Source organism: Eucalyptus grandis, chromosome 8, assembly GCF_016545825.1.
Source record: "Eucalyptus grandis isolate ANBG69807.140 chromosome 8, ASM1654582v1, whole genome shotgun sequence".
In the NCBI taxonomy this organism is placed as follows: Eukaryota; Viridiplantae; Streptophyta; class Magnoliopsida; order Myrtales; family Myrtaceae; genus Eucalyptus; species Eucalyptus grandis.
Window position 1 is genome coordinate 19344521 of NC_052619.1, and position 25270 is coordinate 19369790.

A 25270-nucleotide genomic window follows, 5' to 3' on the forward strand; every position below is an offset into this window, starting at 1 on the left:
GGATGGCCAAGTATTTCAAGAATCATTTCCACCATTCAATGTCGTCAATTAAATTCTGCCATTGTGTCCACATACTCATCTAAGAGCAGTACATAGTGGATATTATTTTCACTATCTAGCGTTATTAATTAGATTCCGACGTCATGTCCTCATATCCATCTAGAAGCAATAACTACTAGATGTTGTTTCCACTATCTAGTGTCGTCGATTAAGTTCCAACATTGTGTCCTTGAACCCAATTAGAAGTAGTGCCTTCTTGATATTGTTTTCAATGTCCAGTGATGTCGAATAAGCTTCGATATGGTACAAATCACTTTAAGTTTAATGGACTTTCATTAGTGTGTTGAAGTGCGTTTGGATCAAGCTATTGATTAGATTTCGACACTAATTATCATTAATTCTAAGCTTGTACTAAATGACTCAATTAGATTCGAGACTGTATATATATATATGTATGTATATATATATGTATGTATATATATATGTATGTATGTATGTATATGTATGTATGTATGTATGTATGTATGTATGTATGTATGTATGTCTCCGTCGGCATTTGACTCTCTCTATTCAATACTAGCATAGAACCTAAATACTCTTTAATAAAAATCAAAATATAACACTTGATGAAAGATATTTTATTGCGGAATCCAAAGCCGGCAAAGCAATTATATTAAGAATCGCCGTAGTCAAACATAGACCCCGTAGGCTACGGATTTTTAAAATGTCTGACGCAGTAGCTCTACTTGATACACGAACTTAGCATGAAGAAGAACAAAATTAAAATTAAGAAGGAAATTAAGTGGGGTCTCTCCCAAAATATATATATGATTAATTTCTTAATCAGAATCGACAACCTATATTAACGTTATTTAAATGACCACCATCTTAGTATTGCTATATCATGTCAAACACAGAACACCGTGAACTACGGATTTTTTTTTTTAAATATATGATTAATTTCTTAATCAGAATCAACAACCTATATTTACGTTATTTAAATGACCACCCTCTTAGTAATGCTATATCAAGAATCGTCGTAGTCAAACACAGAACACCGTGAACTACGGATTTTTAAATTTATGACGTAGTACAATTGTTTACTATATCTAATTTACGATAATTTGTTGGTGGGAAAAGTGCCAAAAAGTCCTAAACCTTTTGCTTTTGTGCCAATTTAGTCCTAAACCTTTTTTTTTTGTGCCAATTCAGTCCTAAACCTTTTTAAGTTGTGCCAATTCAGTCCTTTCGGCCAATTTTCACCGGATTTTCTTGACCGAACGCCGGCCGGCCGACGTGGCATGATCGGCGCCGACATGGATAACTTTTAATAATTTTTTTAATAATTTTGTAATTTTTTAAATATTTTTTAAATACTTTTAATTTTTTTTTTTATTTTTCTTTTTTTTTTTTTTTTCCTCCGGCCGGTCGCCGAGGTCCTGTGACCGGCCGTAAGCGACCACCGGTGAGGGCGAGGCCGACCTCGCCGGATCTCGGCGAGGTCGAGTCTCGCCGGCCATGGGCGAGGGCCGGCGAGGGCGAAGCCGCCCATGGCCGCCCGCGATCGGGCCATGGGCGAGGCTTGACCTCGCCGCCATGGGCGAGGCTCGCCTCGCCGGACGGCGCGAGGTCGAACCTCGCCGGCCCTCGCCGGATCCGGCGAGGCGGCGAGGGTGAGCCTCGCCCATGGCCCGATATGGCGAGGCGACCATGGGCGAAGCTCGCCCGCCGGCCCTCGCCCATGGCCCGATCTAGCGAGGTCGGGCGAGGGCCGGCGAGGCTCGACCTCGCCGGATCCCGGCGAGGCGAGCCTCGCCCATCGCCCATGGCCGGATCCGGCGAGGCGGCCATGGGCGAGGCTCGCCCCGCCCGCCGGCGATCGCCCGGCCGGTCGCCGAACCCGGCAACCGGCTGGAGGAAAAAGACAAAACTAAAAAAATAAAAAAATTTAAAAAAATTAAAATATTATTAAAAGTTGTCCACATTAACGCCGATCAAAGCCACGTCGCCCACGGCGGCTCCAAGCAAAATCCGGTCAAAATTGCCGGAAAGGACTGAATTGGCACGACTTAAAAGGTTTATGACTGAATTGGCACCGAAAAAAGGTTTAGGACTAAATTGACACAAAGGCAAAAGGTTTAGGACTTTTTTCGCACTTTTCCCATTATGTAACCGTTACTGAATCGGCACTTATTTACTCTATAACATAAGTTAGCAACACCAAATCACTTCCCACATAAAGAAAAATTGCTGCCACATTAAGAAAAGTTCCCTTTCACAGGAAATCTATTCCGTGTTTTATGACACCGCACTATCGGCCGACCCGGTTCCCTCATATTTGGTGACAAGGAAAAGAAAATAATGCGAAAGGTTATGGGTAACTCTATTCTAGAGTACGATAAGAGGCGTGGTCCCTTCAATCTCCTTTCATTTGCAGGCGGACGTAGTGGTCTCGTTTAAAGTAAAAGAGCTCGAGAGGGCAGACTCGTTAGACCCAACTTGGACCGACCCACAAATGCTTTGTAGCCGAAAGGGTGCTTTAGTTAAAGGTAGTCTTGGACCATTTGGATTACTGGTCATGGCTTCAAAAGGCTTGCAAGAATACACAGCAGTTTTCTTCAGAATTTTCAAAGGCCAAAACAAATACGTCGTCCTCATGTGTAGTGACCAGAGCAGGTCCAACCTCCATCTCTCTAATTTATATCTTTATCTCAAGGGCATGTATTCCACCCACTAATCCCCAGAAGGTTTCTGATATTTCTTTTCTGCTTTTTTGGCTATTTTTATTTCTATTTTCAGATCATCCCTAAACCATAGCAATGATAAGACCACTTATGGAGCATTTCTGGATGTGGACCCTCTTCAAGAGAAGTTGTCGTTGAGGACCTTGGTGAGTTCATCAATAGATGTGAACACTTCATTTGTGTCTAATTAAGACTCGGAAATTCTTTCTGCATATCAAATCTGGTTATTCTCTTCATTATATTCATAAGCTAATGAATTATAAGTTGTAAAGTATAACCCCATAGTGATGATGTCTCCATCGAGATTCCACAGACCAAATTTGGCCAGATTCAGCACTTTTTTTAAGTTAACCTTTTGGTTTGTCCCCATTCTACATGGGGCAAGTGCGAAAAAGTCCTAAACCTTTTGCTTTGTGTCAATTTAGTCTAAACCTTTTTTCGGTGTCAATTCAGCCCCAAACATTTTTAAGTCGTGCCAATTGGTCCTTTCCAAAGCAATTTTGACCGGATTTTTGTTGGGACGCCTGGCCGACATGGCATGGACGATCGGCGCGACGTGGACAACTTTTAATAATATTTTAATTTTTTAAATATTTTTAAATATTTTTTAAATATTTTTAATTTTTTTAGTTTTGTCTTTTTCCTCCGGCCCGGTCGCCGTGGTCCGGCGACCGGCCGCAGGCGATCGCCAAGAAGGGCGAGGGCGAGCCTCGCCCATGGCCGCCCGCCGGATCCGGCCATGGGCGATGGGCGAGGCTCGCCCGCCGAATCCGGGGCGAGGTCGAGCCTCGCCGCCCTCGCCCGACCTCGCCGGATCAGGCCATGGGCGAGGGCCGGCGAGGGCGAGCCTCGCCCATGGCCGCGAGCCTCGCCCATGGCCGCCCGCCGGATCAGGCCATGGGCGAGGCTCACCCCGCCAGCCTCGCCGGATCCGGGCGAGGCGAGCCTCGCCCATGGCCGGCGAGGGCCGGCGAGGTTCGACTCGCCAGATCCGGCGAGGGCGAGCCTCGCCCATGGCCGCCTCGCCGACCTCGCCGGATGGGCGAGGCGAGCCTTGCCCATGGCCGGGCGAGGGCCGGCGAGGCTCAACCTCGCCAGATCCGGCGAGGTCGAGCCTCGCCCATGGCCGATCCGCGAGGCGGCCATGGGCGAAGCTCGCCCATGGCCGGCGAGACTCGACCTCGCCAGATCCAACGAGGTCGGCCTCGCCCGCCTAGCCGCTCGGTCGGTCGCCGGACCTCGGCGACCGGCCGGAGGAAAAAGAAAAAATAAAAAAATATTAAAAGTATTTAAAAATATTTAAAAATTACAAAATTATTAAAAAATTATTAAAAGTTGTCCACGTCGCCGATCATCCACGTCGGCAAGTCCAGTCAAGAAAAATCCGGTGAAAATTGGCCGGAAAGGATTGAATTGGCACAACTTAAAAAGGTTTAGGACTGAATCGGCACCAAAAAAAGGTTTATGACTAAATTGGCACAAAAGCAAAAGGTTTAGGACTTTTTTGGCACTTTTCCCATTTGTTGGTCGAAAACTAAAAAAAACGAAACATTTTGAAAATTTCTTTGTAAAGGGTTTACGACCAAATTAAAAAAATGGTCATAGATTTAGGACTCTATCGGCAATTCTCCCAATGAAAGAATACAAAAACAAACGAACATGCTCATCTCATGTTCCGATAGATTTCCATATCCATCAGACTTCAAAATCCGTTTGTATCGCTGATCCAACCGCTGGACATGTGGTCCTCGTTCCGTGACCTATGGGAATCGATGGCCTGCACGCCTATGAATGATCTTTATGAAAGCCGTCATGCCCAGCGGGCTTCCGTGGCCTCCCTTTGGTCTTCCGAAGAGATGTGCCGGCCTCTTCCTAATTGACGACATTAAATTATTTTTGGTACTACTCAGCTTGTGTAATATGTAGTTTATAATGCTAGGTCACTTTCGTCCTCATCGGGTAACCAAATCTTCGTGAAATCAACGCGTTGGCCAGATCGTAATGATGAAATTTGGCTAGCCTAAAACGAGCCGGGAAAAAGACTGCGCAGCTATCTCGGCTTCCCCTTATCGGACCGTATTTTCTAGTTCGTTAAAAAAAAACGCCGTGTGCAGAAAACAGGAATAACTTTGCGGACGGGTGTAGACTGAAAAAAGGGAGGATTTATAATTCTTTATACTAGTCATTTCCTGAACTGTCTGCGTGATTAGCGCCCCCTACGGTACAAAACAAAAGCCAAAAAGCCGAAAACAAATTAAATCCTGGCAAAAAAAAATTGCAAATAATTTGTGGTAATAAGAATTTCAGGCTGGTGCTATTTCCACTCCTTACACGATTGATTCACTTCATTTATACTAAAAATATAAAATTACCCCCAATCATTCAATTGCAAAGTGATAGCCCGATTCCTTCTTCCTTTTTTAATATATATTTCCCATTTCTATTTAGGATCTAGTTGTTGTAACTAAGTATTTCACATATCTGATTTTTTAGTGTACTAAATAATTTTTTTTAGTACATTCCTAGATATTCCCATGATGTTTTACATGTCTATGTGAAAAGTATCTCGCCAATAGTAAGTAAACTAAATCTTGGGGCCACCACTTTAATTTTGCATCTTTTTAAAAAAAAAAATCAAGGTGGACTTAATTATACAGTGGTGGAAATTGGGTCAGACCGTAATTTCCAAGGAGCGCCCCGTGGGGAGGAGGATGGGATGCTACTCGGGCAATCTAGGGAATCTATAGAGACACAGTTGTTGTCCTCTTGCGTCCGTCTCTACCATATATAAACCCGCCTCCCGCGGCCACTTCCCCATTTATTATACCTCCTCATTCCCCATCAAGCAACAGCAGCAGCAGCAGCCGCGACATCGCACGCACGCGACAGCACCAGCTCCGACTCTAGCGTCAACCGCACGCGAACATGTCCTCCCATCGCTTCCTTCCTCTCTCCGCTCCCGCTCCCCCCGCGACGTGTCGCTCGCCCTCCATTCTCGGCCAGCGTCGGTACTCCCCCGCCAAGCCTTCCCAGCTTCTGGGTAAGTCGGTCGTCGGAGTTCCCTTCTTCTTCTTCTTCTTCTTCTTCTTCTTCTTCTTCTTGGTCTAGTGCGTGAGGAGTTAGCTTGTGTGAAGGTGTCGATATGGTGAGACATGCATGCTTCCCTCTTGCTGATCAACATTGGTTTTTCGGTTTCCTTTCTGTAAAAGAGAAGGCGCCTCTGTCCATCAACTCTCCTCCTTTCTTCTTACATTAATTCGCTCTGTCTTATGACTCTTGTCGAGAGAGAGAGAGAGAGAGAGCTTATAGATGACAGAGGTGTACTTGTGGGTATATATGCAAGAAGTTACAGATCATGCGGGAACACTGAGAGTGAGGTTAAGTGGTAGTTTCAGACTCTGCCCCCTCCGTCTTCCGTACTTTACACACATGCCATCAACTTTCCTTTTCCTGTTTTTTCTTTATTTTTTAACTACATGTCGAATTCCTTCTTCCTTTCTCTCCCCATCAACTATACACTTTATTATTCCTACCCTGTTTCTCAAGCAGACAAAAAAAGGATGAAACTTTCATAATATTTTCCGGAACATACAAGTCCATCGCTGTCGAAGACGGCCTCTGCCTCCTAATCCTTGTCCATCCTTTTGAACACTTGTGTTTGGGTTTATACAGAAGCTGTATATAAATACAAACGAATGAAGAAATATGGATCACACCGCACCACTAAACCACACTAACCCATCGATAGCTAGAAAACATTGCAGGTGTTTTGCCTTCCCGGATAACGACAAGCGTCATCTTCGCTCCGATATTCGCCCCAGATGTAGCGCCATATCCAAACCTCTCATCCAAGGTACCATCAGCATGCCTGCCCAAGATTATTCATTCGAATCTAGATTAATAATATCAGTATGTCGTAATGCAAAGAAACTGAGAATACCTGCAACAAAAGCGTGGAATGTGTGGCCGCCTTTTTGGGGCTTGACGTGGGACTGTCATGCGCAGAGTATGATGTGCTTCAGAATGGTCTGCCAATTATCAAGTGGCGAGAGATTGTGGAGGATGACTTAGGAGTTGAAGGTGTTAAGGTAATGCCTTTTGTTTCGTTGCTTCTCTCGCCATTGTCCACAGCTGCAAAAAGCTTTCGGCTCGACAATGCACTTGGCCAGTCAAATCTGATGTAAATTTCGGGAGGAAATAATTGCGATTCCTCGTTCTCACGTGCATACATCGAGTGACGTGCTGACATAATATCGCTCATCCAATCAGATATCATTTTTATCATGTCATCCTATCGCTTGATGTGTTCCACATGATCTTTCTTTCGCGAAGGTTGCTCATCCATCAAGTGGGATCACCAAACGTGTCGAAGCAACCAAGTCGATGTTGGGGTCGATGACCGATGGAGAAATAAGTATATCGGCCTATGATACGGCCTGGGTTGCTCTTGTAGAGGACGTCAGCGGGAGCGGTAGCCCTCAGTTCCCTGAAGCTCTACGGTGGATCGTGGACAATCAGCTTCCCGACGGTTCTTGGGGCGACGATCTCATCTTCTCCCCTCATGATCGAATCATCAACACCTTGGCTTGTGTCGTGGCTCTGAAGTACTGGAAGATTCATCCTGACAAATGCGAAAAAGGTGTGCCTAACCTTATTTTGTTCTTGGCAATTCTTTGGCATCTTGAATCGACAGAAACAAATGCTTTTTTCCTCAACTTGGGTGATTTTGACAGGAATGACGTTCTTCAGAGACAACATATCTAAACTTGGAGAGGAGGACTCCGAGCACATGCCCATCGGGTTCGAAGTTGCTTTTCCTTCGCTTATCGAGACCGCTCGGAAATTGGAGATCAAGATATGTGACGACTCTCCCGTCTTGCAAGAGATATACGCGAAGAGGAATCTGAAGCTCAACAAGTAAGGAACTTAATACAGAATACATGGAGCTCAAAGCTTTTGCTAATGAAAGTTGTCTCTAGCTTTTCTCACACTTTACTATGTTAGATAATGTATGAAAAAGTGAGGACAACTTATCTAATAAAAAAATCACTATTCCCCTCAAAGCGAAATGGCCCATTTAGATTTAGCTTTAGTAACATGTTGGGGGTAATGATTGTGTCGTGTTTTTGTGTGATACCGAAAAAAAAAAAAGGATACCAAAGGACATAATGCACCAAGTGCCCACAACTCTACTCCATAGCTTGGAGGGGATGGAGGGCTTAAATTGGGAAAAGCTTCTGAAACTGCAGAGCGCAGATGGATCGTTCTTGTTCTCTCCCTCCTCCACTGCATTTGCACTCATGCAAACCAAGGATGCTAATTGCTTGGATTATTTAAGCAGAGCTGTCCAAAGATTTAACGGAGGAGGTAAACAACTTTTTCAATTAGGAGTTAAATTTCTATTCCTACCCTTTTCTTGCAATTATTTTCTTTGATTAGCCACTTCTATATAGGTCTTAAAAATTTTAAATATTAAATCACACATTTATTTAACAACTTAACCTCTAATACCATGTAATATTTTATGAAAAAAAAATTCAAACTCAGAATTTTCTACTCTAATATCATGCGAAAGTCTCGTGAGATCATTGCCAATTATTTTAAAGATTTAAATTGGTAGATAAGGATGTAGAATATTTAAATTTTTTTACTATAGAGAAGCGGTCTTATCCCATTGAGAAGTAATACCAATATCATTTTTCACTGGCAATTGTTAATTAATATGGATAGTTGACACTTGGTTAGGAGGTGATCATATGAGGTTGTTAATTGATATATTAATTATAAATAAAAAAAAAAGCTCAAGTATATAAATATTAAAAAATGTCACTTGGTGCATGTCATTTACAGATAGTAAGTCAAACAAAATAGTTGTCATCCCCTAACTTAACTATTGGTTAGCACTATCAAGTTGCTGATATCATTGAGTTATGGACTTTAAAAAGTGACTTCTCTTTTTTGTTCCAAACTTTGCTTAGTTCCAAATGTGTATCCGGTTGACTTGTTCGAACATCTGTGGGCCGTTGACCGCTTGCAGCGACTCGGAGTCTCTAGGTACTTCAAGGATGAGATCAAAGGATGCATGAGCTACGTTCAAAGGTAAAGAAAAAAAACCCTAAACGAGACTTTCTTGTATTCTGTCGGATATGTTGTTTGAGAATTCAATCTACTTAAACGCAAGAGGCTCAACTCATGTAGTTGAATTGTAGCTTGAAAATTAGTAGTTGTAAGTATTCTAGACATGGCTGAAGGTAAGAAATGAATGCTGAATTTACTTATTGAAGTTTTTGTTACACTCTCAAATTCTAAGCTTTAAAAAAAAAAAAAAAAAATTAACCCGATCGAAGCTTGGTCGAGCTTTGGAGCTAAGCTTCAAGCAACAAATTCTCGAGTTAATTATTATGAATTCAGATGAGTGAAACCATGTTAATCTACATGACAAATATTGTATTAGATATTGGAGTGAAAAAGGGATCTGCTGGGCGAGAAATTCAAGAATCAGTGATATTGACGACACTGCCATGGGATTCAGGCTCTTGAGACTCCATGGCCACGAAGTGTCTGCTGGTACTTGAAAACTCCTTGGTTTCTTTCCTTTTCTTTTCCATTTCTCTTGATTCACTACTTGGTGGAAATAAACGTGTCGATGCTGCGTTGGGTGTCGTCAGACGTGTTTGAACAATTTAAGCGCGGGGATGTGTTCTCAACCTTCATGGGGCAGTCGACGGAGGCAGTCACTGGAATGTTCAACCTCTATAGGGCCTCCGAGTTGATCTTTCCAGGCGAGAAAATCCTCGAGGATGCGAAAAGCCATGCAGTGAAGTTTCTGAGACGGAAACGAGAAGCTAACGAGCTACTTGATAAGTGGATCAGAACCAAGGACTTACCTGGCGAGGTATGTACATTCCTCTTTGAACTTTGATTGGGTATCGCTCTGCCATCCTTGGTTCGATTTTTGGATTCTATTTCCGTTGTTTTGGCATGCAATTGCCAGCTGTTATATTAATTATTAAGATACTAGAAATGCCATTGTCAGAAAATAAATATATAGAATTTTTATTTAAAGGTCGGGTACGCTCTGGATGTTCCATGGTATGCAAGCTTACCTCGTGTGGAGACAAGATTTTACATAGACCAGTATGGCGGCGAAAACGACGTTTGGATTGGCAAGACTCTCTACAGGTTCTTCTCTCTTTTGTGGCCCTTATTAGTTCTAATTTTCACTCTTTTATTTTTTTAGAAGATATTATGTTCAAATTCTAATCAACCTTTAATCTTTTAAAAGGGTCGACACCTAATTCCCCACTTACAATCACAACCAACAAATCTTGCTTAATCTTCCTGTATGTAATGGCAGGATGGGGTACGTTAACAACAATGTCTATCTCGAGCTCGCAAAGCTGGATTACAACAATTGCCAAGCCTTGCACCTCTCGGAATGGGACAATTTTCAGAGGTAATCTCGCCATAATTGAAGGGTGCAAAAAGGTATAGTAATTGAATTTGCTAATTGAGATCTGCAATTTATAGGTGGTATTGCGAGAGCAAACTTGTGGACTTCGGGACAAGTGGGAAGACTCTCCTTTATTCTTACTTTACGGCAGCAGCAAGCATTTACGAACCGGAACGGGCGAGAGAGAGACTCGCGTGGGCCAAAACGAGTGTGTTGGTGGATGCGATCGCGTCGTACTTGGAGGGAGAGGGAACCTCTCGTGAGCGAAGAAGAGGCTTCGTTCGTGAGTTCCAGCAATTCTCCAAGAAACAGAAGCACATAAACGGAAGGTGAGATCACTTGGATCGCTGTCGTTTCTCTTTTCTGGTTAACAGGAGGGTAGCCCTAACGCAGGCATGATATCGCGATTTGTGTTTGCCGATGTATACCATGAGCCAGAGATGATTCGAATGTTGGGTACGAAAGTTACACATGCATGACACAATTGCACGTGCACATATGGTCAACACGATCTCGATCTGCATAGTGAAATTCCTAGCGAGAAATCCGCAAGTGGACGTGCGGAGACCTTACATGAACAGGCGGGGTTCGCGGAAAAGTATGTGTAAGTCCGCTCCTTTGTCGTCTCCTCCCTTTCCGAAGAACGAAAACCACATTCCTCGTCATCCTCAAATCCAAATAACCTTTTTCGTTTTCCGATCTCTCTTGTTTGGCCCGTTGCATCTGAAAAACCAAGTACAACCTGTAAAGGGAAAAAGCAAACAGGCGCTAGTCTTTGATTGATCAGAAAGTTTTTGATTATTACTGTTCTTAATTTGCGAATGATGAGGACACCTTTTCTAACGTGAAGAAAATATTGCAGCAGGAGCTCCATTCCCAGCAAGGGAGGACAAGGGCTCATTACAGCTCTGCTTGGAACCCTAGACCAACTTTCATTGGAAGTCTTGGTGGCTCGTGGTAAAGACATTGGCCATGCTCTGCGTACTGCGGTAAAGCCTATATTCCACTAATTAAATTGAATACAGTTGTTACAATGTATAACCACATTATGATCTTTCATTAGGAAAAGAAAAGACAGGGTAACCATGATCTTTCACTCTAATTAATATCATTTGCTCTAATCTGGAAGAGCTAGAGTTGACGCTGTATAGGACACGATAGATTGGCCCTAACAAATTTGATGCGATGTAGAAGTTTCCGAATGATTATATTTGAGTGACAATTTTATTGTAAAATTACAATTTCAAATCTCGATGAGCTGATATAAAGTCTTCACAACATATAAAAAATGAAGTCAATTTCCAGCCTTGAAGATATATTTTCCTGTAGTAGAGATGGAGAACGGTAAGTCCTAATTGGCGTGTACATGGTACTAAATCATAAATGAAATGAGCATCATCAATTATATTTCTAGAGGCCATCTTCGAAATTAGAACAGCCGCTTGTCTTTTCGAATCCAATCCATATAGATGGATCCCAAAATGCCTTAGTCAATTTATATCCACTAATTAACCAAAAAAAAGAAAAAACAAGAAACGAATTCCTAATCACTGTCTTATTCTGGTGGATGTTCATGACAATCATGTAGTGGGAAAAGTGGCTGGTGGGATATGAAGAGGAAGGAGATAAGTACAAAGGAGTGGTTGAACTCCTCGTGCAGATGATAGCTCTCGGCTCTGGCAACAGTTCCTTCTCGGACGGCCGCTCGTCTCATCCTCAATACCGCCATCTCTGCAATCTCACCAACACGATCTGCCGTCACTTGGCTCATCGCCAAACCCAAAAGGCATGCGAAAACGAGGACCTCCCAATACAAATGGCCATGCAAGAGCTGGTGCAGCTGGTGCTCCAGGATTCGGCACACAGGCTCGACAGAGACGTGAAGGACGCGTTCTTCTCGGTCACGAGGAGCTTCTACTACACCGCCCACTGCGATCCCGCGACAATCAAGTCCCACATTGCCAAAGTGCTCTACGAGAGAGTGAACTGAAATTCCATAACGTAAAAAATGAACGCGGAACTAGGTGTTGCATGTATAGCCCATTGTATTCGGTTAGTCAATTAGGAAAAAGAAGCAAAACATATGGAAAAAAAAGAAGGAAAGTCAAAGAAGAGAAGCAAGCCTGTTGAAAGAAAATGTTTCATATTCAGCAGCGGAGGGAAAAAAATAAGTATTGAATAGGATGATTGTCAATGCTTCATTTAGTAAATTCGAAAGTAATAATGGTTGTGCCATAGCGACATGAAGAATAATTAAAATACGAGAAACTTGAGTTGGGCGACTAGCCTAGCAATTTAAACCCTTTAAGCTTCTTTTTCTTTTATCTTTTTCTGTTTAGCACGAGATGTTTGAGTTTTAAAATGATTGTGGCTTCATTATATAATGTATGGTATGAAAAATGTTCTTGTTTCAAGTCTTTGCACCAATCTATTTTTGGCATGAGGTCATGAGAGAAACATTAGTATCTTTCCTTTTTCCGAAAATAAAAATAAAAATAAAGGGTTTTCTCCCACGCGGAAGATTTTACCTGAAAAAGAAAATGCATGATTAGGTTTTAGGTTCATGCATACGCATTCTAGATGGAGCTGGAAGTTTGACAATTAGCATCCTTTACATCTTGGCAACATACCCAAAATTGATCGGTGTGTGACAAGATTGAGATCTCTTAAATCTTAATTTTTCAATTTGAACCCTTGATCTCACGCATATTAGAGACGAAAATGTATTTATAGTATGTGTCTAAGATGAGTAAATTATTTGTATTTTTATTAGATGTGCCATAGCTCCCACATCGATTATCTCGTAGGACTTTGCGATACATGTGAGATGGGGGTCTTAATCAACCCTCGGCATGCAATCTTTTGGTACAGTCTTGTAACCTGAACTTCGTCAACTTTGAAAATGGTAATGATGTCATTTCACTCAGGCTTTAAACCAAGAGTGGGCAGCCACAAAATAAGATGTTTTCTCGATGCACTTACCACTCAAAGCATAAAACATCTTATCCGCAAGCAAAAGACGCGAGACCGAGACCGGCACTCTTGAATTCCTGTTTTGGAAGATGATGTTGGAGACGCAACCATTCGTAAATGACAATGGTAGGAGTCCAGATCGGCGTGGGCTTTACCGAGAATGCGCGATCGATGATGGGGGAGAAGGAAAGCGTGGTTTCCGCAGCTCGGATTGAGTGGGACGATGTGAAGGGAGGAGACAGGAGTTGTTGTTTTTCAAGAAAATGGCAGACAGACGACTCCTGGTCGCACGTGACGGAGTTGGGGTTCCTGTCTCTGGAAGAGTTAAAAAAGTGGAGATTCCCCAAATCTCAATCCCATCCTTTTTGAATCTTTTGCGTTGTTCTCGACTTCTCATGAGCTCAAGATTCTCGTAGCGTGTTGAGCGTGACATGATTTCTAGGAAGAATAACGGAAAGTGATTTATAAAGTTGGCGTATCGAATAGCACGACACATTATGATTGAGCATTTAAGGAGGTGTAACATACTCAAGATGTTATAATAGTCTGTCACATTATTTAAAGTGGTTTTTTCAACTGGAGCGACTATTTAAAAGCCATTGATTAGAAACAAATGGGAGGACCGATTTTGGAATCGAATGGAAATTAGTGCTCCTGTCACTCTATTTGGCGACAGACTGGGATGAGATTGAACTCCATTTATAATGTGCTTTTGTTGAAGTGCGCATGCGATTATGCTGGAGAATTTTCAGAACAGAGATTTGATTAGGTTTCAGGGCAGTTGACGTAATCCCACCTGGTGCATTACTCGTTGACTTAAATACATTAATGAGTTCGGATTTAGGCTCTCTTTTAATGCTCTCCCTAGATAAAGGTATTGAGCTTTCATTGTATGTCACAACAAGTGGTATTAGAATTTCTTATGTGTGTTACGGCAAGTGGCATTATAGCTTTTGGTTGATTGATGAGCTTTGAATGTTTATTGGCTTGTTGATGCTGAATGACGTCTGGATTATAGGGGAGCATACATGTGAGAAAGAGATTGTTGAGGTGCATTTGTGGATTATGATTTAAATTTTTTAAGATAAAAGGTAATTAAATATATTAATATGCTTGTGAGCTCTCTTTTGATGATATCTTGATGAAGTGACAGGTATCATATGGAAAAACGTCCAAGTCCACACTCCTGTTGGTCTAGATATTTGCTTAATTTTCGTGTTAGTGGTGGGGTAATACTTACTCATTCCCAACCTTACGAGATGCCCCCCATGTTAATGGAAGTATGCTAATAATTCCACAAGACAATCAACCTTTCGCCACCACGGAATTTCGTGGCTAGAGGCTTGAAATTTCATGGCCAAGGCTTCTTGTTGCGAATCGTGCTGTGGCTAAAGGTCACGTATGAAAATTAAGACATTTAAATGAACATTATACAAAAGTTATGATACTTATAATGCCTTTATAATGTTCTCTTGTTAAAGTTATAATACTAGTGTCATTGAAAAAAGAAGAAGAAGAAAAAAAAGTTAAGGGTCTGTTTGGTAACGTTTTTGTTTAGGAGAATAATTTCTTTTGAGAAATAGTTATTTTCTATGTCTACTCTCAAGAACAATTTCTGAGTAATATAAGGCATTTGGTAACTACACAAAATTTTTATTCTTAAAATAGAAAAAAATAAGAATGCATTTGGTACGATCCACAAATTTTTGTATTTTTTCGTTTTTTTTTCTTACTCACAAACGGCCAAATGCTGCCAACTGCTGCCCGCTGCCTGTTGCCACCGCCCAACCATCGCCCACAATCTACCGATCGGCCGGCAGTAGACAATGGTCAAAGGACAGTGGTGGTTGGTGCTAGCAATCAGCAGAGGCGGCGGATCGTAAGTGGCGGAGGCGATCGATGGTTATAGGACGATGGTGGCCAACGGGAGTCGGCGGTGACAGCGGCACCAGTCAATGGTGGCCCCGGGTGGTCAAAGGTGACTGTGGTGGCCGCAGCAAGAAAGAAGAACAAAAGAAAAATCAAAAATCAAAAATTGCTTATTTCTAAAAATTGTTCCTAGGAACAATAAGCTACTTTTTTTTTGTTTCTTATTTCTATTCAAAATCTATTCTCTGGCTATGTTTCTATTCCGAGAAATAGAAAAATAAGTTGGCGTTACCAAATAGATTTTTGTTCTTTTTTTGTTCCAATGAACAAAAGAACAGAAATTGGGAGAAATGTAAATGTTACCAAACATAGCCTAAGATGGTCAATGAGCGTTGTATAAAAACTATGACATTTAATATGTCATTTTCTCAACTTTTTTAGCCATCCAAGCACATCATAAATTAGGCAAATGCAAAAAATAAAATTGAAAATTACATTTACAATGTAGCAATAATCGCAGAGTGGTCCAACCTCTTCGATGATGGAAAAAGGGAAAAGAAAGATCATAGCAACACCTAAAAATTTATAAATGAACCTGAACTCAAACATGGCTAGAATCCATGTAAACTCGAAATATATGAACAAATTTCTAGCCAAAACTAATCAAAAATATTACATTGACAAATCGTCAAAATGTTTAATATTAAATTAGCCAAATTAAAAGATTTAGCACCAAATTGACATCCAATAAAAAATTTATGGCATTCATTTTTCCTTATGTTTCTAATCTCGCTTTGAAAAAACTGCAATATTTTTTTCTTTACAAGAAATCTAATCCAAAAGCTTAATTTATGAGGTGAAGGAAGGTCAGCGTACACAAAAGGGAAAATGACATAAGTGGTCTTTGGTCTAATATGCAATTTGGTCCCTAAACTTTTAATTTGTTCTATAAGGTCTCTGAACTTTAATTTAATGTGCAATTTGGTTCATGAACTTTTGATTTATTCAATATGGTCCATAAACTTTTGGTACATACGCAATTTAATGTTGTCCATTATCTTGAATTAATCAAATGACAATATTAAACACTTTCATATAATTCATGGACTATATTAAACATATACCAAAAGTCTAAGGACCAAGCCTCATTGGACATTAGGCTAAAGTACAGAAATCACATTAAACAAATTTAAGGTTTAGGGATCAAATTGCAGATTGAACCAAAGTTTATGGTCCCTACACAAAATAATTAAAGCAATTATAGTAAATAACCTTGCTCATGAATTTACCAATCACCCTAAAAAGTAAATATGAGGGAACATCTTCCCACGGGTGGGTGGGAGAGGGAAGAAGACAGGCCAGGTACAGCGGAGGGCAAAAAGGAAGCTCATCGTCGAATCAAGACAAATGAAAAGCCCGTCGGTCCTTATTGCGAAGCCAATCGCTAAAGGTCCAAAGGAAATAAAGTCTGAAGAACAATAAGAAGAAGAAGAACAACAACAACAAAGAGGACAATGCAGGGTTTTGGAGGGTAACCCGTTGTGGTAAAAGGTACCCAATCTGCACTCTCGAAGACCCACTCAGCTTGCTGCTCTTCGAAACTGATGTCTGGCCATTTGTGGGGAGAGCCGAAGGGGGGGGGGGGCCACGCGAGATCGTTCGTGGATTCATTGTCACCCTTTACCAGGTGCAAGCGGCGAACATGCAGATGATAGAGAGATAGAGAGGGAGAGAGGTGGGGGGAAAGAGACAGCCACGATGCCCGTAAAAAGAGGAGGGGGGAAAGCGATTCTGTAGACCGAGCCACTCATCATTCCACGAGCATTAACCACTCAGTCACTCATCCTCCTTATCTCTCAGCTTTTCATATGATGATTATTTTTTGTGCCAGAGGATGTGTGGCAAGCGTGCGCTGAGCCTCTCTCTCTCTCTCTCCAAGAAGCTGTGGATTTTGAGACGAAAATTCTCCTTTGTGACACGAATATCGTCGCTCAAAGTTGGCATGACATGACAAATGATGATATCTTGCCCATTGTGTATTGTTTAGTGATGTTTCTTTTCTCCTTCTTCTTCTTTTTCCACTTAGACAAAGGAATTCATCATGGATGACCGGAAGATAATTAGAAATTTTTTCAAATTTCGCTTCATATTTAGTATCTCTTAAGATGGTGCATTATCTCCATTGATTATGCCTAATCAATTCCGATTGATTATAATGTGGTATTGTAATATATTGTTCTCATCTTGTCAATGCCATAACTCTGTGCTCTTCATTTTGAAACAAACACAAAAATGAGAGGAAGCGTCCATCTATGTTGAGATCATGTGGTAATCTTAGCTTATGCCGCACTGTTACATGCCCCCATGTGTTGCGGCGATGGAGCTTCATGTGCCTCTCACACGCTAGAGCTTTTGCATGTGTATTGCTGGCGTCATCAACATGTCAACATCGATCCAAGCAATCCAATCACCACCATGTCAATGACTACATTAACTTGTTGTCAAGTGGTTTGCCATGTCAGCAACCACTATAGTGTAGCATGGCCACATCAAACTCAAATCTATATCTATCACATCAGCTTGTTGTCGCGTATCCTGCCATGTGAGCAGCCACGTCAACATGTCAAAACATAGTTTTTTGTTAAGTCATTAGCCACATCTCACATAGTCTATACATGTTAACCAACTTTACTAAATCTCTACCACAAGTTGATCGGACTCGTATGTCTTCATTAGGACACATCTACTTAGACATTTTCTTGGATATTTTTTTGTAATAAGTCAATCAAATTGGTGATCTCTTCACTAAGGCACATCCACTTGCGCTGATTATTTTACTTATTTTTTCTTTTTTGGAGGGGAGGTTCTTCCAAACTTCAATTAACTTCTTCTGTCTAACCGTGATGATAGAGACAATAGGAACATAATTAGGAGATTTCCAAATACAAAAGATTTGTGCAATTCTCTATTCCGCATATTTTTATATGACCCAAATCTTCCTTACTCAAAAAAATAAGAAGATTAAGCAATTTTTGGGAGCCGCGGCTGGCTCTTGATCTTAACTTTGTTACAACAATTCTCTTGCGTTGGCCCAATTCCCCACAAGTGCTCTGGCCACGATTCTCTCAGCGTATGAAAATGAGAAGTCGGTCCATTGGGCCTTCTAAATTCCAAAACTCCCGACGACCCGAATGTCAACGTCGCGTGAGTGAAATCCTTTCGACTACTTTGACTAGAGCGTTTAGCGGAAACTTGAGGGGAGTGACTTTTGTCACTTCTTATGCTTTAATAAACGTGCACGGCTTTCCCAAACTAAATCAAATATATACTACGATGAGATATAAAAATGAAGGTTTTTACGGCAACGTTGTTTTATAAGCGGATCGGGCTTTGGATTTTTTTCTTCGATCATTTGGGTGCTATAATAGATATGCATTTAAAAGGTAGATATATCGAAATTTTATCGTTGTAATGTTTGTTATGGAATTGAGTTATTTGAGCCAGGCTCGATGTCAACTTATGTATAATGAGATATGAACATGTGCATGGACTGATCTTGTTTCGAGGTTCACATCAAGGAAAATGTGATTACCAAGGGCAAAATCACAACCAATGTGATTTTCGAGGCAAAACCATAGCCAATATGGTTTTCGGGCCTTGTCACCTAGCGAGATGTGACCCTAGGTTCTTGACACGAGCAATTCAATTTTCATTTTTTTCCTTGCTACTATTAATTCGTGGGGTACATATATAGATATTAATTTTGCGTTGAGTCATGGGACCGTCTTTTGATGAAGATACATACCTTTTTTATAATTGCATTTAATCACTTATAGAGCTTTGTTTTCACCCTTATTTGAAATTTTCCCTTTTTTTGGAGCAACAATTCCATTCAATTTTCTCAATTTGTCGTCTATCAAACACAACATGTGATTAGATGGAGAATCTCACCAGGTCTTTTTCACAACAAATGAAAAGTAATGACAGGTCATTTTATTATGTATAGAACTAATTTTACCAAAACTCACTACACAATGGTTTCTAACTACAATAATACAAAGCGTATAATTCGAGCAATATATAAGAAAAATTATGTGGAAATTAATTTATGACTAAAATTTAATTTGGTAAATAATTATTAATTCATCATCTAATTATAAGTTAGGACGAAATGACATAGGTACGGTCAGTCAAAGAAAATAAACAAATTTTTTCTTAACTTGATCTCGCACTCTCCACCGCCTCTCCGCCGCTAACGCAGTCGGAGCTTACGTGACCCCGCCGGAACCGCAGCATTTCTCCTCCCCCTTCCCCGTCTCCACCACAGTCCTCCGCGCCGCCGCCGCCGCTCTCGCCGGAGATCCCCACGCGTGTGCGTATCGGCCTACAGAAGAGCTCGGCCGCTCCCCTCGACTTAATCTCGCCGTGCCCGCCACCTCCCGCTCGCTGTCCCGAACGGCGTTCCCTCCGGCTGTTGCCAAATTCCGCCTCTTGGGGTTCACCTGGAGCCACCACCGTCTGACGCCAACCATTAATCGATCGTGGCAATCCGGTAAGACCCGCAACTGGTATCTGCATCGATTTATTTCGGATTCTACCGTTGGAAATGCACCGGCGGTCGCCTGTTTGATGAAATGCTTCACCGAGATCGTGCGAATTTCTGCGATTTTAAAATTTGAGAATGCTAAAATTTACGTGTTTAACGTGAATAAAGTATATGGGAAGTAACTTCTTCGTGAACAATGAAGTTCTTATTACTGGGGGAAGAATTAGGATTCGCAGGATGTTTTTTTCTGTTGTTGAAAATGTGAAAATCGAAAATATCCATCTAATTGAGTTTAAACATGTGTCAATCAATTCGAAAAAAGAACATTAATAATCAAGGTCTTGTTCTTCAACAGCTTGAATTAACAAGTTTCTCTGCATCTTTTGGGTACCAAGAGGAGGTCGGCCCCGCAGTTTGCTCTTATTGGTTGTATTACAGGAATGTCTTATGTCGATGCTGTGAATCACCTCTGAGTTGCATTTGAGATTATGCAGGGCCTGGAATATTAATTTTTGATTAAAAGAAGGTTGGTGGTGTGCTGATGTTGCTACATAAAGGCTTGTCGTTGTTGTGCAATTTCTTTAAGCTTACTAATGGGTTGGACATTATTGGTGGGCTTAAGTGGTACTCCTTTTCTTCCAGAGATATCTGCTCTGGCTTGAGGTCTGAGCTGTTACATAAATCTTGATTTACACGATACAATTAGCCTGCTAATGCATTTGTTGGAATATATTAAGTCTAGTTGCTGCACGATTATTGCTTAGATCAGAACCACATTTCTCTGTGGGATTAGAGTTAGAAATAGGGTAGCATGGAGAGTTTTCTGGAGAGGTTTGTTATCATGTGTTTCATTTTCTGTTGATGTCATGAGCTGTTGTAGAATGGTGACCGATCCCGTTGTCCTCCAGGATTCTCAAATTCATTTTGTGCTGCAAAAATGGCTATTTGTTGGAAATTTCTAAGTACTTTTATCAAAGTCTATGGTATTGGGCACAATCTTAGTGTACAAATTTTGATGGGTCTGAGTATTTTCAAATCATTGATTATTTTAAGATCTTTTAGTTCTTACAAGAGTAGGATTTTATTGCTATTTTCCATATTTAAGGGGAAAAAATCTTCTGGTTTTGATGAAAATTGGAATACAGCAAAGAAGATGGAGATTGAACTAGTCGGGCTTCTGAGAGTGGCATGGATTGCTGGGATTTTGCCTTTGTTGGTCGCCTCATTGCCTTTTCGGAGACTCAGTCGACTTCATGAGGCCTTGATGGGGTTTGCCAAGAGGGGCAAGATCATGCATTCCTCTTCGTCTGTGAGTAATGAGATTGATTCATGTTGTCTCCTTTACATTCCCTTTGTTTCTTTTCTGCCCTTCAGGCATCTGTTGGAATGCATGGTTCATGGGAGTTCAGTTCAACTATATGATGTCAATTCTTGCTTGAGCAGTGCTTGGGAGCTACTTTCAGTTAGGCTTGGATTCATTCGTCCTAGACTTAAGTGTCCTGAGAAAACAATAGTGAAGAAGAAAAGTGGATAAGAGTGTGTAGTCAGTATCAGTGGCTTTTGGTAACGTGGCTGTTAGTTGCTTCCATGAGTTTGCTGGACTTTCCATCTTGTTGGTTGTTTTGATGGGCTTAAATAAAAATTGTGACATTTTTTCCTGAGATAAGGAAAAGGCAAATGCAAGTTTGACAGGGCATCAAGAAATAAGCTGATGAATTTGAGGAGCTAGATATATGAATAGGAAGTAAATGGGTTTCATCTGGAGGATAAATCTCCATTTTTTTTAGATAGATTTTGCAGATTGATATTTCTTGTCAAACTTTATTGGTTACTGCAGTGGAAAAACCTAATTACTCAAGTAATCTAAAGATTGAATGCTAATGGTGTCTATTTTAGCCGTTGCTTCTCTGTCCCTCTTTTTTCTTTTTTCTTTTTCTCATTTTTTTCTGTCACTAATTCAAGACCTTCAGAATTCAGTTACTTGTATTAGTACTGTATATGAAAGACATCCTTTCACTAATGGGAGAACTTGGTTAGCCTTCTATTTCTTAGCTTTAATTATGCACTATTATTATTTTGAGAATATAGTAGGCCATTTAGGTGAGAAGTGTCTTGATCTCAATTCGAACAGCTTAACTCTGAATTTTTTACGGCATACTGAAAGATAGATGTTTACAAATTCCCTTTTCCAGGTTCCATGACAAGATAATTAAATAATGAAAATTTCATTTTAATTAGGCCTTTTCTCTTTCTGGATTTCCATTCCTATTCTTATTACGTCACTACCCCAAGTTGCTTTGGTTTGGTTATTATCTTACTCTTAGTGCTAAGGTTCTTTTTTCTTATGATGAAATGACATGCTGTCTAGTTTTACTGCTAATATGAAAATTGTGTACACTCAATTCTTTGGTGGGCTCAAGGAAGTTCTTGCCTTAAGTTGATTACCTTTCTAATGTAAGTTCATAAGAAGTAAACATCAGATTTCCTGTTCAATTTTGGCATGCTTAGTAGTCTGCAATTTTTCTTGCGAAGATGGAACTTTTCCTTAGTGAGTATCAAATTTTCAATTTTGTGTTAATTGCAGAAATTTACTGTCCCTCAAAGGTTCTTCACTCATTTTTATACGCTAGCTGTCGTATGGACAGGGCTTCTGCTTGCTGCAACATGGATTTATGCATATAAAATGGCACCTATGGCCTCAGAGCCCTTTCTTTACTCTTCTATTGCCAGCCACTTGACAGGTGGCTCGCATCCTTTTACATTGCATAGATCTCGTTCAACTCCACTAAAGCATAGATACGTGGTTTGGAAATCAGTGTTTCTGCTTCTATTAATGGAGATCCAAGTTTTGCGGCGCCTTTATGAGAATATATATGTGTTTAACTACAGCCCATCAGCTCGGATGCACATATTTGGCTATTTAACTGGACTTTTGTAAGTTTTCTGAAAACCGTCAAGCTTGCCATCGCCTTTTTTAAATTAGTGCTTTTTGCTGGGCCAGAGAGCATTTGCACTTTAGTTCATGACTTATAGATGGCACCCTAAGCCTTTAAGAGAATATATATGTATATGTATGTATTTCTTCGCTGTAATTGTTTGTTGCATATGATTTGATGTATGGGAAGTGAATGTTGCTACTGAAGCTATAGTTGTATCTTGGACCTATTGGGTTTGTCTATGGTGCTTTTTTGGTTCTTTGCATGTGTTTGGCCAATTAATGAGGTTCGTCACTGGGATATGCTAATTGAAACTAATGTCCATCCGACATGGATTCAAGATCTGGTAGTTTTGTTTCTTGTGGACGCCGTCATGTAAACTCTGAAACATCTCATGTTTGGGTTGGGCTTAATGTTTTGGTGCTAGTGCAGTCCGAGTATTGCACACATCCTTTTTATCAGTTCTCATGAGTCTCTTGCTGATCATAAGCTGGTGACCTGCTAGTCGGGACCCTGTATCTTCTGGAGTAGTTACTTATCTTTGAAGTTCCTTGGTGTCATTGAACCACTAGCTTGCATAAGTATATTCTTAACTGGATGTGATTCTGGTTTGTCATGAATGAGTTGACTTTTTTGTGAGATTCACGGTCATCACTACTGTCTATCACTAAGATTCAGGTGGTTTATCATTAGAATGCCTTGTTGTGATTTATGTTTCAGCAATTATGTCTGGTATTCAAATTTATTCTATTACATGCCTTTATCTATTCTGATTGTCAAATTCATTTCTTTGCTATGGCAAGTTTCTACACTGCTGCGCCACTGTCACTTTGCAGCAATTTTGTGGTGGAAGTATATGAATTTTCAGCCAATCAAGTGTCTGAGTTCATTGTCAGAGGCAAAGATCACATGGCCTCTGGTGAATTTGATTGGTGGGAGTTTGTCAATCCTCTTATGAAGCTTGGATGGCATCACTGGATTGGTGCTATTATCTTTTTCTGGGGTTGGATTCATCAGCATCAGTGTCATAGAATTCTTGTACGTGTAGCTCTATCATTAATGCGATTTGTTTCGGAAAGACAATTATCTTTATCTTTGAACAGCACATATGTGCATTTGAAGAGCTTCTAGGATGTGATTTACCTACACAATATGTTTTCTTAGTCAAACTTTTCGTAATTTCTGCAACATTTATCATACTTAAGCTAGAAAGGGAGAATAACTCCTTAAAGGATCTGTCTCTGTGACTATCTCACAAAATTTACTTGATGATGAGATGAATTGCTCTAAAAGCATCAATGGACTGAACATTCTTGTATTTATATTTTGCTCTTAATTGTCAAATTTTTTTTCCTGATTTTGTTAGGGCTCCCTACGTGAATGCAGAGAAGAAAGTCATGAATATGTAGTGCCTCATGGCAATTGGTTTGAACTTGTCTCATGTCCACACTATTTGGCCGAGATAGTAAATCTCTCTCTCTCTCTCTCTCTCTCTCTCTCTGTGCTGCTCCTGTCCTTGAATATTACCTAGGAGATAGAGAAGGAAAACTTAAGAAGTATTGGTTTTGACTATATTTGCTTTTCGATGGTTCCAATCACCTCTTCTGATGATGAAAGGTTATATATGCGGGACTAGTGGTTGCAAGTGGAGGATCAGACGTGACAATCTGGTTGCTGTTTGGTTTTGTGGTATATGTTGTTCATACAATTATATAATTGTTTATCTTGCACTTGCAACTTCTTTTGATTTAATTCTCCGACTGAGTGGAAGGTTGATTCTTTGTAATGGCAGGTGGTGAATTTGGTATTTGTGGCAGCAGAAACACATAGGTGGTATCATAGTAAATTCGATGATTATCCACAGAGCCGGTATGCTGTCATCCCATTTTTTTTCTAATGCATGTTGCTGATTTACAAGTTTGTACAGAAGAGGCAGCAAATTGCCAAGAGGTGAGTTAGGATCATGGGTTTCTTAACCAGCTGTTGTTTAATCTGGGTCTGCTAGATATGAGTGTAGGAGGAGTTACTTCTGCGCAGTCATAAGAATGACAAAGTTGATGTAAAGATGGATGACTGATGGATCTTCTTCTTTTTGTTCTTTTTTGTGTAATTCGTTTGCTAGCGAAAAAGAGTAAAAAGCATTAGAAGCTCTTGCATCATCCTGACTAGTGCATGCTTATTGCTGCAAATTAAAATAGTGACTGGATCAAATTTATCGGGAACGTATGACTCTGGACAAAGCTCCCAGGGAAAGGGGAAAAGGGGAAATTACACAATTTGAATTCTTAAATATCATACTTTGACTACCCGTTCTTTAAACTCAGATGTAAGTTATGTTTAGTTTTCCGTTTGTCTCAATGAATTATCATTTGGCATTGCTTTCCTCATGTTTGCTTTTATAGTGCTTGTCTCATAGAAAGTACGTAGTGTTTCTGTTGTAGATTTCTTTCTTTTCCTTTTTTTGCATTAGGAGGAAGAGTTTAAATTTCTGTTAAACCAGCTAGTACATCATATCTACTGTTTTGACTGTGAGTGGGCTTAGTAAAAACCTGGATGTTCCATGGGCAGTGAGATTGTAATTTTCCCTAGACAGATATAGATCTTGGTTTTTCTCATGATCAGATTTAAGTTTATTTGGAGTTCTTGCTGCGGTTTTTGGATGAAGGTCCTCTACCCCACAAGGTGCTCCCCATGGGGTCTCAATCAATCTCAACAATTGATGCACGTGAATGAGGTATATATCAACGGA

General features: G+C 40.6%; 2 protein-coding genes across 2 annotated transcripts; both read left to right on the forward strand.

Moving 5' to 3' along the window:
- The first annotated feature begins 5586 nt into the window (after positions 1 to 5586).
- LOC104456992 ((-)-kolavenyl diphosphate synthase TPS28, chloroplastic-like) lies at positions 5587 to 12470 on the forward strand. The gene is made up of 14 exons (XM_039299496.1): positions 5587 to 5784; positions 6509 to 6597; positions 6750 to 6832; positions 7077 to 7383; positions 7478 to 7661; positions 7897 to 8111; positions 8723 to 8843; positions 9199 to 9311; positions 9413 to 9639; positions 9811 to 9926; positions 10102 to 10200; positions 10275 to 10526; positions 11060 to 11186; positions 11786 to 12470. The coding sequence occupies exons 4-14, from the start codon at positions 7128 to 7130 to the stop codon at positions 12185 to 12187; spliced, it is 2112 nt and encodes a 703-aa protein (XP_039155430.1). The 5' UTR covers positions 5587 to 5784; positions 6509 to 6597; positions 6750 to 6832; positions 7077 to 7127; the 3' UTR covers positions 12188 to 12470.
- Positions 12471 to 19239: 6769 nt separating this feature from the next.
- LOC104456991 (polyprenol reductase 2) lies at positions 19240 to 24864 on the forward strand. The gene is made up of 7 exons (XM_010071902.3): positions 19240 to 19591; positions 20731 to 20894; positions 22170 to 22519; positions 23325 to 23559; positions 23888 to 23986; positions 24139 to 24210; positions 24314 to 24864. Exons 2-7 carry the CDS (start codon positions 20739 to 20741, stop codon positions 24416 to 24418), a joined length of 1017 nt encoding a protein of 338 aa, XP_010070204.2. The 5' UTR covers positions 19240 to 19591; positions 20731 to 20738; the 3' UTR covers positions 24419 to 24864.
- The last annotated feature ends 406 nt before the right edge of the window (positions 24865 to 25270 follow it).